Below are 15,727 nucleotides of genomic sequence, written 5' to 3'. Positions count from 1 at the left end.
AAGTGGGCAGGGGTCAAAAATTAAATTAAATTTGGCATCGGAGCTTGCTTTGGCAAATGTCACAATATGAAGGGTCACTTAGAATTTAAGAAAATGTGTGTTGAAATACCCTACGGTATAATCGTGATACCTCAGAGATTCAAGTCTAGTGAAATGGCTATCAAATTACTTCGATTGGCAGGTTTAGATCAGTAATCGTCAATCAAAGAATCTTTGAATATATTGACTGAACCGATTTTCTGGAACTAAATCTCAAAAGTAAGGTATAATATGCGGTCAGTTGTTTCACTTCACATCCTTCCTCCCAGACCACTTTTACACCAGCTTTCCCTTCATCCTTCCCGCATACCAACATAAGTTAGTGGTTCCCATTACACTCATGAACGAACCCATTACGAAAAATGTTCGTCATTTGGGTGTAAAGTATCCTTCCAACGCGTGTTGCAAATAGTACCCTTCTTCTTCCACCAGCTGATTATGAACTACGTCTCGAACCGCCGATCACTGGTTCTGATGGTCCAAGTTGTCGTTTTTGTCTTTCTTGTATTTACTAAATTTTAAAGTTTGATTATTGATTTTGATTTTTGTATATAGTTAATAACTTGTTCCCGAATGGCAACAATACGTAAATCAAATTCCGTAAATTTGAACAAACTCAACGCAAAAACGATAATTCAATTTATTTAGAGTCCGTTAAATTTTCCCTGCCGATTAGACACGATATATCTATATACAACTTCATCGATTGCTTCATTTTACTTACGTTTAGTATTTTCACTTATTTCCGTCACTTCCGGGAAATGGTCTCGTACGGTCGTCTAACCCTACATATTTTATTGTTATTTAGGTTTAAGTTTTATAAATATTTGCTTTACCTTATCATGAGCTCGGTTATCTGCGATGCTTCAATAGCACGAACTAGCTGTAACAGTCCTGTGATAAATTTTAGGTTAAATTCATTGCTTTTTTATCTTTATAGCACATTTTACCTCTAGCCTTTAATAAACTCAACCGTACTATTAATTATAAGAATTCAGCACCGTACTTTTAGCTGTTAATCCACTCCGTACTAATGTAAAGCAATATATAAGCAACCTTAAAACAATCCTAAACCGTACTTCTAGCTATTAGAGTTTCAATTTAATTTCGCTTTAATGACTATCTCAAACCACTTTTTTAATCTCGATATCTTTCTTCGTCGTCGCTATCCTTTTTTTTTTTTGTTTACCACTGACTTGTCAGTTACTCGCTGTCCCGCTTGCAGCTGGGGCGGCTGACCTCGTTGAGGGTAAATTGATAACGGAGGCGCGTTCGCATGTTGCGTAACACTCCCCCCCAGTACACAGGCTCCGGGTTCCTGTGTATTCGCTGTTGCGCCGACGTCTAGAACCGCCAGCTTGACTGCTGGGCGTTCGAAAATGTTCGCTGTTGTCCTCACTGTTGCACTACGAACTTGTCCATCCTTCAGCTTGACGTCCACAACACGTCCTTTGGGCCACGTGTTTCTTGGCAGATCTGGATCGACAATGACGACAACATCACCAATCTGGATTGGTTTAGCTGGGTAATGCCATTTTGTGCGGCGATTTATCGACGGCAAATACTCTCGTAACCATCTCTTCCAGAACAAATTCGCGTGAGTTTGTGATGTTTTCCAAGAGTTCGATAGCGTAGCGAGGCTTTCGTCGTAGGGTAGTAATGGTTTGGAACCACTGGATGAACCTAACAAAAAGTGGTTGGGTGTGATGGCTTCATGTTCGACATCCTCGATGGGTACGTAAGTTAAGGGTCGCGAATTTAGGATATTCTCCACCTCCATGAGGCTGTTCCTGAGAACTTCGTCGGTTGGCAATCTTGGAAGCTTCATATTATTCAGTACTTTCTTAACAGACTGCACCAATCTTTCCCAACTTCCACCCATGTGTGGGCTACTCGGTGGCAAGAACGTCCACTTGGTATCTGGGGTTTCGAGCTCTTGCATGAGCTTCTCCTGATCTAGAGAGCGAATTGCTTCGGTCAGTTCACGATTTGCTCCAACGAAATTAGTTCCACGATCACTGAATAGTTCTAAAGGCGTTCCACGCCTGGCCATGAAGTTCCGCAACGCCATGATACAGGAACTGCTATTAAGCGTGTGGGCGATCTCTATATGGACGGCACGGACTACTAGGCACGTGATGAGTACACCCCATCTCTTCTCAACGCGTCTACCAACGACTACCTGCATCGGGCCAAAGTAGTCGACACCAGCATAGGAAAATGGTCGAGAATATGCTGCAAGCCTTGCCAGCGGAAGGTCAGCCATAACGGGCGGTCGCGGACGAGCCCTAGCATTCATACAGGTCTGACATTCTTGCCGTACCTTGTAGCAGACTCTTCGCAACTTCGGGATTCGGTACTTCTGGCGCAATTCGTTAACTGCTGTTTCATGGTTCAGGTGATGGTAGCGCTCATGAAAGAAACGTACGATAAGTGTGGTAATCGGGTGTTTATTCGGTAGCAGTATAGGATGAGCGGAGCCTGGCTGTATGAATTGGCAACCAGTCGCCCTTCCAAGCATGCGAAGTACCCCATTATCGTCTAGGAACGGTGAGCATGTGTAGATCGAACTGTGCTTGGGAATACGAGCTACCTTTCTTTCGTCCACATCCTTGGAACGCAATAGCAAGGACATTTCTTTACTAAACTCATCTAGCTGTGCTTGTATATAGATCAAGTTTTCGGCTTCAGATAACTCCCTGTGTTTGAGGATTCCGATCGTGGGTGTACTCTGATGTATTCTAGCCCGAATATTGCTGTAAAACCGGCGCATATAAGCAACAACTCGGACAAGCTTTCGCCAGCTCGAATATTTAGCAAAGTTAATGACTGGAACTCGAACAGCATGAAGGTTTACCGAATGGTTGATTTCTGTTGTGGTAGTTCCGTGATTCATCGGCTGAGGTGGCCACGAACTTCGCTGCTGCCACATGAAGAAAGGCCCGTTAAACCATCGGCTTGATGGCGAAATATCAGGAATTCTTTGCCACTTCGTGCCTTCATCTGCGACATTCATTTTTGTCGGAACCCAGAACCATTCCGAAAGTTCACTGTTTTCCAAAATTTCGCCAACTCTGGCGCCGACGTACTTGCTGTATTTCCTGTGATCCGAACGCAGCCAACAAAGAACATCTCTCGAATCAGTCCAAAAAAACCGTTTTTGTACTGCTATTCGATGCGTTTCTCCTATCGCCTTCGCCAGGCGTGTTCCAATCACTGCAGCTTGAAGCTCCAGTCGGGGAATCGAAACGTACTTTAGTGGCGCTACACGAGTTTTGGCAGTGACGAAGGCACACTCTATCGTGTTGCCCTCTTCGTACCGAAAGTAGGCGACTGCTGCGTATCCGTTTTCGCTTGCATCGACGAATACATGCAGTTGGATTTCATTGGATTTGGCTGACGACGTTGTCATCGTTCGATAACACCGAGGAACGGAAACTGTTTCGACGTTGTGTAACACACTGAGCCATGTTCTCCACTTCTCGAGTTGCTGATCTGCTATTGGTTCGTCCCAGCCAACATTAGAACGCCAAATATCTTGAAGTAGGACTTTCAAGAACATCAGCACGTTTGCGAGAAGCCCAATCGGATCGTAGACTGACATGAGGATTCGCAGCACCTCCCGTTTGGTTGGGGCTTCCTGTCCAGATAACAGCTCGTGCTTGCATCGTTGCGGAATTTTGAATGTGAACGTATCACTGACAGTATCCCACCACATGCCCAGAACTTTCTCGGTTGCTAGCTCCCCAGGCTTGTTCAAATCCTTTTGAGAAGAACTGTGATCACCCATGACATCAATAACTTTTTTCGAATTCGACAACCATCCCCGGATTTCAAACCCTCCTTCAGCGTGTATGAACCGTACATCCTGCGCCAGTTTCACCGCCTCTTCTTCCGATTCGACGCTATAAAGCATATCGTCGACGTAAGTTCCGTTACAGATCGCCTCCACTGCTTCTGGAAACTGGTTCTTAAATCGACCTGCGTTTAGATTCTTGACGTACTGTGCGCTGCTGGGAGAACAACTCGCACCGAACGTCATCACCTGCATGATATAAACCGTTGGGGTATCGCTGAGGATTCCATCATTCCACAGAAACCTTTGGCAATGCTGATCTTCGTTGTTGATCTGCACTTGATGGAACATCTCGCGAATATCCCCTGAGACCGCTATACGATACTCACGAAACCGCTGTAGAACGTTTGGAAGAGGCGTAACTTGATCAGGTCCTTTCAACAGAAACGAATTTAGTGAAACGCGGCCTACCTTGGCTGCTGCGTCCCAAACCATGCGAAGCTTTCCTGGTTTATTGAGATTTACAACTGGAAAGATCGGCAGGTACCACGAGCGTCCCTTATGCATTGCTTCTTCTTGCTTCGAAAGTTTTCGAATATATCCTTTCGCTTTGTAGTCCGCTATCTTCTTCTGGAGAACTCTTGCCAATTCTGGTTCCCGTACCAAGCGCTTGGCCAAACACTCATGACGCTTCAAAGCCATAGGTTTACTGTCCGGCAGCTGGATGTCATCATACCGCCACAGTAAACCGGTTTCGAATTTTCTTCCTAGTTGCTTCGTGTTCGACTGCAGTAACGTCATCGCCCGTTCATCATCTTTTGACATCAGCGACTTCCCAGTAAGCTGAACTCCGAGGCTATCCAGGGAGAAATAGTTCTTAACAGTAGAGTTCAACGCATCGCACTGGCAGATGTGATAGCTGTACGTACTATCGCTGCTGGACGTTGATGGTTTTACTACTGAGCACGGACCGTAAACTAGCCAACCTAGTCGAGTCAATACGGCGGTAGGCTGATTTTCACTCCCTTCTCTTGAGTCGAGTGGATACTCCAACCTAGTGTTGTCTACACCCAACAGGATTCGCGGTTTAACTTCAGCATAAGATGCGATAGGAAGACCGGAGAGATGTCCGTAATGTTTCACCAGATCCGAAATCGCTATCGATTGAGAAGGAAGATCTAAGCTTCGTACTGTGTGTACCTTCGACAGATGAAAGCGTTGAGTGGGAGTTTGGGAACCCGCGATGTCAACTGCAAATTTAACCGATTCTTCTTCGTATCTGCCTTGACCACCAGTCCAAGACATACACAACGGAGTTTTCTCGCCGTTAAGATTCAACTCCTCCCACAGACTATGTTCCATCAGAGTGGAGGTCGATCCTGAGTCAAGGAAGGCGTAGGTGGTAATGGACTTCTCCTTTCCATGTACCGTGATTCTAATGTACTTCAACAGTACTTCCCCAAGCGAACAGTGATGAGTGTTACAAGAGGTGTTTTGCAATGAACTGTTTGGCAGCTGTCTCGCGTGTTTGCTGTCGTCGTGCAACAACGGGTGATGAAGGTAGCTACATCCATTTTGATCACAAGGGATTTTCCTGTCACAAGTTTTAAAGTGCTTGGTCAAACATTTTCGACAAATCTTCTTTTGATTGATCAGCGTCCATCGTGCACTTGGCGTCATGTTGAGAAAACTACTACATTTGTTGAGATCTTCGCACTCTTTCGAGCATGCCAAACACGCTGTGCGGTTTTCTTCTCTAGGCAGGGTTGCAGAGTGCAGGTGGATATGCGCTTCTTCGTTTCGGCCTCTCTTCTCGAGTTTGTTCGATTTAGTCCACACGTGCGGTCTGATCACTTGACTTAAAGCCTCCACCATTTGTCCCAGCCATTCGTTAAAATCCAGCAATGTACATGCTCCACTCTGTTTCCGATAGAATGCCCAATTCATTTTCAAGGTTGACGGTAAGCTGTCCACAAGCTCTTGCAGCAAAGCAACGTTGTAGAACCGCTCATCCATTCGGCACACCTGTATTGTAGCGCACAAGTTTTGCACGGCAACACCAAAATCGACAATCGTTTCCATTTTGTCAGCCTTTGGTGGTGGCATCATCCTGACTCTATGCACCATCGTTTCCACTATGGACTCCGGATTTCCAAAAAGGGTTTTTAATCGGCTTATGATCACCGGAACGTTGTCCGGATGTAAAAGCAGACTTTTAACCGCGTTCAGGGCTTTGTCGTATAGACTCCTCTCCAGTCGATCAAGCAGTTCGTCATTTCGAAAACCACACATCCTGCACGTTCTCTCGTAGGCTGCGATGAACCGTGGCCAGTCTTCAGGATCTCCTCCGAACTTTGGTAAATCTTTCACTGTCTGTCTCGCCGCTAGATGACCATTATTCAGAGGCACGTCGTCACCGTTTAATTGCTGATGATTAAATGTCACGTTCTGACGCGGTGTAGATGTTACCACCGGTGGCAGCACGGTACCTTGATAGGTTGGAACAGGGTATTGGAAACTGGGAACTACCGGATGCGGATAGCTGGCTGTAGGACGCGAATAGCACGTTGTTGGATGTGTGGCCGTCATAATTGATTGCTGAGACACAGCTGAGTACGTTTGAAAAGGTGGTAGACTCGGCGGTACTGCTGCTGGGTGGCTGGTAAACAATGGTTGATAACCAGGCACAGTTCTCGTTACAGTCACACCTGGTAAAGGACGATCGATATCACCAACACCGGAGGCATAATTGTTATGAAACTCAGGCGGAACAGAATTACCAAAAGACGTCTGCAGACCAGAGACCACTACTGGGACATAGTTACTGGGAAGACTTTCCCGAGTCGACACTACTACTGATTTTCGTAGAAGCTCATCGTATACCGGAAGGGGAGTTTCATCAAAAGGTTTAAAAACTTCTTTTCCTATATTCTCCGTGTTGTTTAGCCAATCTTCGATCTTGGCGCAGGTCTCGTTTGTTGCCGATTCCGAGTCGCTCATCTCCAGCATTTCTAGATCTAGAGCTAAACGCTCCTCTAGCTGCTTTTTCTCCAGCGCTTGTCGTGCTTCTAGAGCTTTCAATTGTAGGTCGCGGAGTTTTGCTGACCGTTTTGACACATTCGAGGTCGCTTTGCTACTTGTTCTGGTTGACGTGGTGCAGTTAGCATTAGAGTTCGCTGATCGTTCTATGCTATATTGCCGATCCGCTATGTTTTCCGAGACTTCATCTTTCTGCCTTGGCTGCTTCGGAATTGCGCCCTGAAAATCACTATGGAATGCCTTAGATCGTGTTGTAACAACTCCCGACAGCGAACCTTGTTGCAACTGCAACTTTCCCTTCTGCGACTGATTAAACTGATTCTGCTTTTGCTGCTGCTCAAGCCGTCTCTGATGTTCTTCAGCCTGCTCCAGGTGTTTTTGTTGCTTCTGTTGCCATTGCTTCTGCTCCCGTTCAAGATGCTCCAACTGTTCACGCAAACCACGCCTTTCCTGCTCCAACGATTTCCTTATACACCCATTACAACTCCAGTCTCGGTCCCGAATACTGTCCTCCACGTTAACGCACTCGTAGTGAAACCACACATCACAATCGTCGCACTGCACCATTCGGCTATAATCGAGTCGTCGACACGTACCACATCCGGCTCCCTCATCGCCAGGAGAATCGCTTTTTCCCTGGGTACGTTTGCCCGCACTCGCTACGCTATCGCTTGACATCCCCGAAAGTTAAACGGAAAATTTAATTTGTTCCCGAATGGCAACAATACGTAAATCAAATTCCGTAAATTTGAACAAACTCAACGCAAAAACGATAATTCAATTTATTTAGAGTCCGTTAAATTTTCCCTGCCGATTAGACACGATATATCTATATACAACTTCATCGATTGCTTCATTTTACTTACGTTTAGTATTTTCACTTATTTCCGTCACTTCCGGGAAATGGTCTCGTACGGTCGTCTAACCCTACATATTTTATTGTTATTTAGGTTTAAGTTTTATAAATATTTGCTTTACCTTATCATGAGCTCGGTTATCTGCGATGCTTCAATAGCACGAACTAGCTGTAACAGTCCTGTGATAAATTTTAGGTTAAATTCATTGCTTTTTTATCTTTATAGCACATTTTACCTCTAGCCTTTAATAAACTCAACCGTACTATTAATTATAAGAATTCAGCACCGTACTTTTAGCTGTTAATCCACTCCGTACTAATGTAAAGCAATATATAAGCAACCTTAAAACAATCCTAAACCGTACTTCTAGCTATTAGAGTTTCAATTTAATTTCGCTTTAATGACTATCTCAAACCACTTTTTTAATCTCGATATCTTTCTTCGTCGTCGCTATCCTTTTTTTTTTTTGTTTACCACTGACTTGTCAGTTACTCGCTGTCCCGCTTGCAGCTGGGGCGGCTGACCTCGTTGAGGGTAAATTGATAACGGAGGCGCGTTCGCATGTTGCGTAACATAACTATATACAAAAATCAAAATCAATAATCGAACTTTATGTATGAAAAAGTAGTATACATTTGAATGTTTAAAATGAACATAACCAACCATGAAATCCTAGTGTTCATGATTAAGAAAGGCACAATTGCACCACTAGGTGGATTAAATCTGTTTTTTGGAGAATTTCTAAACGATATGTGTAAAAATGTCGAAAATCATGGCTGCATTTAAAACTTACTTCCCGCTACATAATTTTTGTTGAATATGCAAAGAACAACCCCAAATCGTAAACATAAACGTAGTTCTACTTCAAAACGAAAACATGCACCGTACTATAAAAGCGACGAAAATCCAGAGTGCCTTCTTATCGCACCGTCTGACCGCACATTAACATACTTTTCACCCGTTGGATGCAATAAGGGCACAAACATATCATTTTTGCGATGTTTATAGATGCCATACATACTGAGAAATTCAATACAAAATTGGTGCACATTCTCCGACTGACTAGTGCAAACAATGTGTAATTCCCTTCAGTACAATGAAAATTACTAACGTTGAAAAAAATTTCTTCCTCTTTTATTTCCAAAATAGAGGCACTTATATTCATACGTAAATGTAGTCACGATAAAAATTGTTAAATTATGAAAATTATAAATTATTATTTTGTGCTTTGTTCAGCTCGGCAACACTGGACACTCCTTCGAAATTTTCACTCTGATGGTTGATTTTCATAAGGATGAAATTAGCTTATATAATTTTAAACATCTCTAAACTTTCCAACTCGAGCTCAAATAGTGGATCGTTTTTATCAGTGATAACAAAAGAAGAAGCGAGGTACTTTGATGATAGCCCGCAACTTTTAAACCGTGTCTGATATCTAAAGAACATTCAATAGAATCAAATATAACAAATGCTGCAACAAGGCAAACTTCGTATCCGGTGCAAGACTTGCAATGAATATTTTTCTCATTAGCTTCATAATGGAAAACCATAAATACATAATTGCCCCATAAAATCATAATGGCAGTCAATTATGCAGATTTTCTTCAACTACAGGATCCGTTCCAAACCGCCAAACTCCGGGCGCGGGACTAGGCCACTTTTTAAACTAGAGCCAATTACCTCACTCATCGTTTTGACCGCGTACTGTGCCGAGCTCGCGCTGGCCCTGCAATTGGAGTCGTGCTACTTGCCTCATTACTGCCATTTCACACTCCTCTCTAAATTCGTTTGGCGGCGATAAATGCGGATGGAAAATATTCAATATTTTCACTTCTGCCTTCGGAAACCATTGCTCACTTCCGCCTAGAAGAGCAAATGAATGAAAATATTAGCCAGTCAAACGGCTGGCCACCGCACACCATCTGACTGTTTCAGAATTTCCCATCCATTGCGGATTTTGCGATTATTGAATATTTTGCATTGAATTATTCAATGCTCGATTTCTCGATTATCTGGACGAATAAAAATTTACTGCAGAACGAAGCAACAGTTCTATATTTTTGTTTTGATAGCAAATCGTTCGATGTGGTTGGTATAATTAATTGGTATCATCAAAAATGTGAACTGTTTTTCAAACATCGTGCTAACTTTTCATACAATGCGATCCCGATGAAACCGCCGTGGTGTTTTTTGCAAGCAAGACAATCTTTGGTGCTACATTCCGTAGCAATTCGAAAATTAGTGTTCTGCGAAAACTCATGTATTACATTAGGAGGAAATACAACTTTATACTTCAAACAAATGTACATCTTTTTTGGGAATTTTCTTAGCGATAAATATAAACCGCAATACGCAATAGTAATTTATTCTAATCGTTTGAATCGAGAAGAGTTTGATCTTCTCATGCTGGTACAATGATTTCTACTGTATATATGATTCCACTATATAGTTGAATCATCATACACTATGGTTGAATAATATTTTGATTGTTTTCGTGTAGCTTTCAAATGGTTTACAATATGAGGTAAAATATAGATCACCAGTTTAGCCATCACTAATCAACGCCTAATCTGAAACCAATTGCAACATGTGCATTAGGGTGCGGCACAGTTGTATGGTAAAACCTAAGCTTGACCATATCCAGCAAAAATCTCTTTTGGTTCCATTTGAGGTCACAAACAACTGTACATAATTTGGGGTCGATTGGTTAGGACCCGGCGTAGCGCATTACGCTTGAAATTTGTATGGGAAAACCAAGTTTTTTGCATTTTCATTTCTAGAGACCCCAGATTTTCTTGAAGAATGCAACTTATAATGTTCGATGATGGTTATCGACGTTTTTCGGCGAAATAAAAACACCAACGTATTGCCAGATCATCCGGACGTTGCGAGCTACTCCTGGCTTTCACTCATCTTCTGCGGACACTAAAACATATATTTGTCAAAAACAATTTTTCACAACTTAAAATCTAACTTACAAACTTCAATCCTCGTTACACTAGCACTATCTCTGTTTTTAATTTCTACTGTCACTTTTGGATCTCAGTTTTTGGATAATAGAGTTGTATGCCGTTTTAAATGTAATAGAGTCAGTTTGTTTGTTAACTACATTTTCGTCTCCTTTAATTTTAATGTGAAAAATTTCAGCTGTTAATCTAGTGCTGCTGTGTGTCATCTTATCTAAAATTTTTGTCTTGTCGAAATTAAAAACATGTCCATTTTCTACACTGTGTTGAGTCAAGCCAGTTCCTCCTATTCTTTTCGTTCTAACATCGTATTTATGTTGCTCTATTCTTTTACATAGAAACTGGCTTGTTTCACCAACATAAGATTTATGGCATTGACCGCATGGTATCTCGTACACTACATTCGTATTTTTGTCTTTCGTTATCGTGTCTTTAGTTCTTGTAAACAGTTCGTCTTTTACTTTGTTTATTGGTCTAAATGCAACATCTATTTCAAATTGTCTCAAATATTTCGACAATTTCCAAATCCACGCTTAAGAAAATTAATTCAATCGTGGATCGTTGGTATAGAGATGGTTATATTGAACGGGCTCAGAAGGATAAACTCAAGATCTTCAACTGCAACCCTCCACGTGTATATGGACTTCCTAAAACACACAAGGAAGGAAGACCGCTCAGAATCATAGTTTCGACGGTTGGAACAGCCACATATAAAATAGCAAGATACCTTTCCGGAATACTGAATGGTATAGTAGGGCAAACAGAGCACCACATTGCCAATAGTTTTGAGTTCGTTGAAGATATGCGGAAACAAAAACTGAGATCAGACTCTATTTTGTTCTCTTTAGATGTGGTTTCATTATTCACGAATGTACCAGTGGACTATGCACTAGAATCGGTAAAGTTGCGTTGGGACGAAATAAGTAAGATCACCGATATAGACGAAACGAGTTTTTTTGAAATGCTGCAGATTGTGTTAGAATCGACCTTTTTTCAACATAGAGGGAAATTCTACAAGCAGAAATTTGGTATTCCAATGGGCTCCCCTTTATCCCCAGCAGTAGCCAATATAGTACTGGAACGGATTGAGCAAGCTGCATTAGATGATTTAGGTAAAAGGGGGATCGTGCCGGTGTTCTTCAGACGCTACGTTGACGATTGTCTGGTGTGTAGTGAAGCAGCGCATGTGAATGAAATTGTTTGTGCATTCAATAGCTTTCATCCGAGGCTGCAGTTTACAGTAGAAATGGAGGTGGAAGGGAAACTGAAGTTCTTAGATACGGTTCTATGGCGAGAAAAAGACGAAATCACTACGAAGTGGTTTCCGAAAGACCCGAATGGAAGATACCTGGACTTTAAATCGGTTAGCCCTTTCACTCATAAGAAAAATACTATAATAGCATTGGTAGACAGAGCATTGAAATTAAGTCATGTTAAATATAAGCAAAATACTTTAGAAACAGTCAAACTTATGTTTAAAAATAATAACTATCCTAAACGTTTAATAGAAAATGTGATAAAGGAGAGAACACACAGAATGTACAACAGTTTAGAAAGAGAGAAAGATAATGCGTAGAAAAAGTTCGCGACAATTCCATACGTGGCAGGTTTGGGAGAGAAATTGTCGAAATATTTGAGACAATTTGAAATAGATGTTGCATTTAGACCAATAAACAAAGTAAAAGACGAACTGTTTACAAGAACTAAAGACAAGATAACGAAAGACAAAAATACGAATGTAGTGTACGAGATACTATGCGGTCAATGCCATAAATCTTATGTAGGTGAAACAAGCCAGTTTCTATGTAAAAGAATAGAGCAACATAAATACGATGTTAGAACGAAAAGAATAGGAGGAACTGGCTTGACTCAACACAGTGTAGAAAATGGACATGTTTTTAATTTCGACAAGACAAAAATTTTAGATAAGATGACACACAGCAGCACTAGATTAACAGCTGAAATTTTTCACATTAAAATTAAAGGAGACGAAAATGTAGTTAACAAACAAACTGAGTCTATTACATTTGAAACGGCATACAACTCTATTATCCAAAAACTGAGATCCAAAAGTGACAGTAGAAATTAAAAACAGAGATAGTGCTAGTGTAACGAGGATTGAAGATTGTAAGTTAGATTTTAAGTTGTGAAAAATTGTTTTTGACAAATATATGTTTTAGTGTCCGCAGAAGATGAGTGAAAGCCAGAAGTAGCTCGAAGCGTCCGGACGATCTGGCAATACGTTGGTGTTTTTATTTCGCCGAAAAACGTCGATAACCATCATCGAACATTCGAAAGCGGCGATTACCCATTGCCTACAACTTATAATGTATATGCATGATTTGCCTAATAACTTTGTCAAAGAAAGTATGGTGCTAAAATCTTCCTGAAAAATCTTGTACCTGTTCAAAGTCCGATGGCTCGAATTGAATGCAAAATCTCAGTTTTTTGACAACCCTTCCAGTGTATCGATGCAAGGTAGTTTTCATAGCGAAATAAAGCCGTAGTGTTTCGTTTTAGCGAATGTGTATGGTCAGATGAATAATTCAAAAGCATCAGCCCAATTTCATATAAGTAGTTAGATGATGAAAAGACCGGTGGGTAAGGAGAGAGAGGGAAGGAGCGTAATACACACATAAACCAAAGTAGAGATTCGTATGAAATATTATCGAGTTGGAATGTTAAGGAATTATTCAAAAACGATTACTATTATGATTTGATAGGGTGATCAGTTCGATGCTATTCTATCAACCGAAACAAATATCGCTGTTCCATTGGGTTCCTTGGGAATTTTCTTGTTGAATAAGAAAAATAGTTTCTCGCATTTTTCAGCCACATTAAGGTGATCAAACTGCATTGAAAAGAGCATTGACATGATCATTATCGACTTTACTATCATTGATATAAGTGAAGGTGGAGATACATTATGACGGTATTCTTTTATACATTATGACGGTATTCTTTTTTCATATAATGCTTATGAGATTGAGCAAGTGTGTTTTTATAATTCATCTGAAGAAACCAGCTGGACCTTCTTTCACTTATTTCAGTTCGAGCCTCTACTTATGTATATGTGTATAATATCGGACTTTGAACAGCTATAACTTTGCTCAGTGACATTCTATCTAGAATTAAAAATGTTAAAAGGTCAGTTTTCCATGCAAATTCCCATAAAAATTTCAAATGCAATGCGCTACGCCGGATCATAACCAATCAACCCCAAAAATTGGCAGTTATTTGGGACCCCACATGGAACCAAAAACTTTGCTGAATACATCTAGTGTGTGTATGTAATTTAACCTCCCAATATTTTTCGCTACATTTTCTCCTGTTGAAACTAACTGGCCGTAATTCAATCAAGAACTGGTTCAGTACACTTCTGGAAAAAAGATTTCATTACTGTATGCCATTAATTTCTCATATCAAGAGAAAACGAAGCTGGTGGATGAAAATCCTATATTACCAGCAATGTATTACAATGATAATAGGTAAATATGACGAAAAAAAATCTTTCTGCTAATATTTACGACAAAAGTACACTGCAACTTGTAGTAAAAGCGATCGCAACAAAAATAAACATCGTTACAAAATCCCATAAATTGTTTTGCATGAATCAATGATTCTTGCACCATTACGTCCTGAAGAAAAAAAAACAGAGATTATATTCAAGAAAATTAGAGATTTGATGAAACAATTTTACACTAATAAGGAACGAGTAGATAACAGTTTGGAAGATGTTTTGAGTAGTCTTGGAATTACTCAAGACGCATAAGATGTTCTATCACTAGGTTGGCGATATTTTATGAACGAAGAAGCTGCGAAGTAGATATTAATAGGTTCAATCGTACAATCCTCAACCTTATGGATACGAATGTAGATTTACAATTTGTTAAGGTTTGTGAAAAGGACTAAAAGATCCTCAAACCGAATTGGACATAAGTCTGCAGGAACGCTTTCGTTGCATTGCCAATACATTTTTAAATAGTCATGTAGTGTCAAAATCAGAAGCGGTCTACCACTGCTTAGGAACTCCTCTTACTTAGTACAGTAGAGCGTCAATTTTTATAAACACTTGGCGGAAAAATGACCGAGTTATTTATTCCCAATACGGTTAATTAGAGTGAAAAAAAATTGCGCATTAATGGCACTAAACCTAACATAAATAAAGTTTGTATTTTGCGTTTTGTATTCATTTCGTCAGTAATTAGCACCAACTGGGTGTCTAGTTAGACGATGTATCTAAACTAGTAGCCAAACTAGCACTAGTTAGATAAACAAAACCTCAAACAGTTCACACGACCTATATGAACGCCTATAAAAACTGACTAGTCCCGAGTGATGTCCCGGGAAGCGAATACAGACGCTATAGTTTGCAAACGAGAAAGCGAAAGTAAGCTCTTGTGTTCTGGCTGGGGAGCCAAACACCTGGCATTATGTAAAATAATTCCTAAAGAAAACCGGAAAAGATGTTGTTACTCATAATGCTAAACGAACAGGACTATCAAATATCCAGCTTACTATTTTCATACTGCCAATAAAGCAAGAAAAGTTAAAAATAGAATTTCGGACGACTAGCAGTTTAGTGATTTTTTTTTAGTCCCCAGAATCTAGCAAAATGTGTTTATTAATTAAGCGCTACGTAATTATATTTTATAGTATTTTGTTTTTGATTTTTTGATAGTGGGACAAATATGCGTAGAATTTCAATAATGGGGCAAACTGACTTCGTATTTTTTACGATGTCTTCGAACAAACGATATGATTTGGATGTAATTTCTGAAAATATGCATTTAAAAAGACTGTTTAACTAATAAAGTTGAAATGTTCCCACAGTAACAAGGGACAATTATGCGTAGAATGTATGTATTCATTTAATATATAAATTGTAAATAAATTTGAAATTTACATTTAATTTAAGCGTTCGTGTATCTTTTTCGCAGGAACGGAAAATTCAAACTACTGAACGTCTGGCAAGGCGCCTGATGGCTCTCCATCGAGACGTTAGTCCGGCTATACAGTGTGAAGTGATA

General features: G+C 40.5%; 1 protein-coding gene and 1 long non-coding RNA gene across 2 annotated transcripts; both read right to left on the bottom strand.

Annotated features, from left to right (window-relative positions):
• Positions 1-622: 622 nt before the first annotated feature.
• Positions 623-7,737, bottom strand: LOC131691274 (uncharacterized). Its single transcript, XM_058977551.1, has 3 exons — positions 990-7,737; positions 876-933; positions 623-824 (listed from the first exon to the last, which is right to left on the bottom strand). The coding sequence occupies exon 1, from the start codon at positions 7,550-7,552 to the stop codon at positions 1,205-1,207; it is 6,348 nt and encodes a 2,115-aa protein (XP_058833534.1). The 5' UTR covers positions 7,553-7,737; the 3' UTR covers positions 623-824; positions 876-933; positions 990-1,204.
• Positions 7,738-7,740: 3 nt separating this feature from the next.
• LOC131691275 (uncharacterized) lies at positions 7,741-8,278 on the bottom strand. The gene is made up of 3 exons (XR_009305748.1): positions 7,967-8,278; positions 7,853-7,910; positions 7,741-7,801 (listed from the first exon to the last, which is right to left on the bottom strand). It is a non-coding gene; the product is annotated as an uncharacterized LOC131691275 (long non-coding RNA).
• Between the last annotated feature and the right edge of the window lie 7,449 nt (positions 8,279-15,727).

The sequence above is a fragment of the Topomyia yanbarensis genome, chromosome 3, assembly GCF_030247195.1.
Source record: "Topomyia yanbarensis strain Yona2022 chromosome 3, ASM3024719v1, whole genome shotgun sequence".
In the NCBI taxonomy this organism is placed as follows: domain Eukaryota; kingdom Metazoa; phylum Arthropoda; class Insecta; order Diptera; family Culicidae; genus Topomyia; species Topomyia yanbarensis.
The sequence above is the reverse complement of the archived record's forward strand: the minus strand, read 5'-3'. Positions and strand labels throughout refer to the sequence as shown.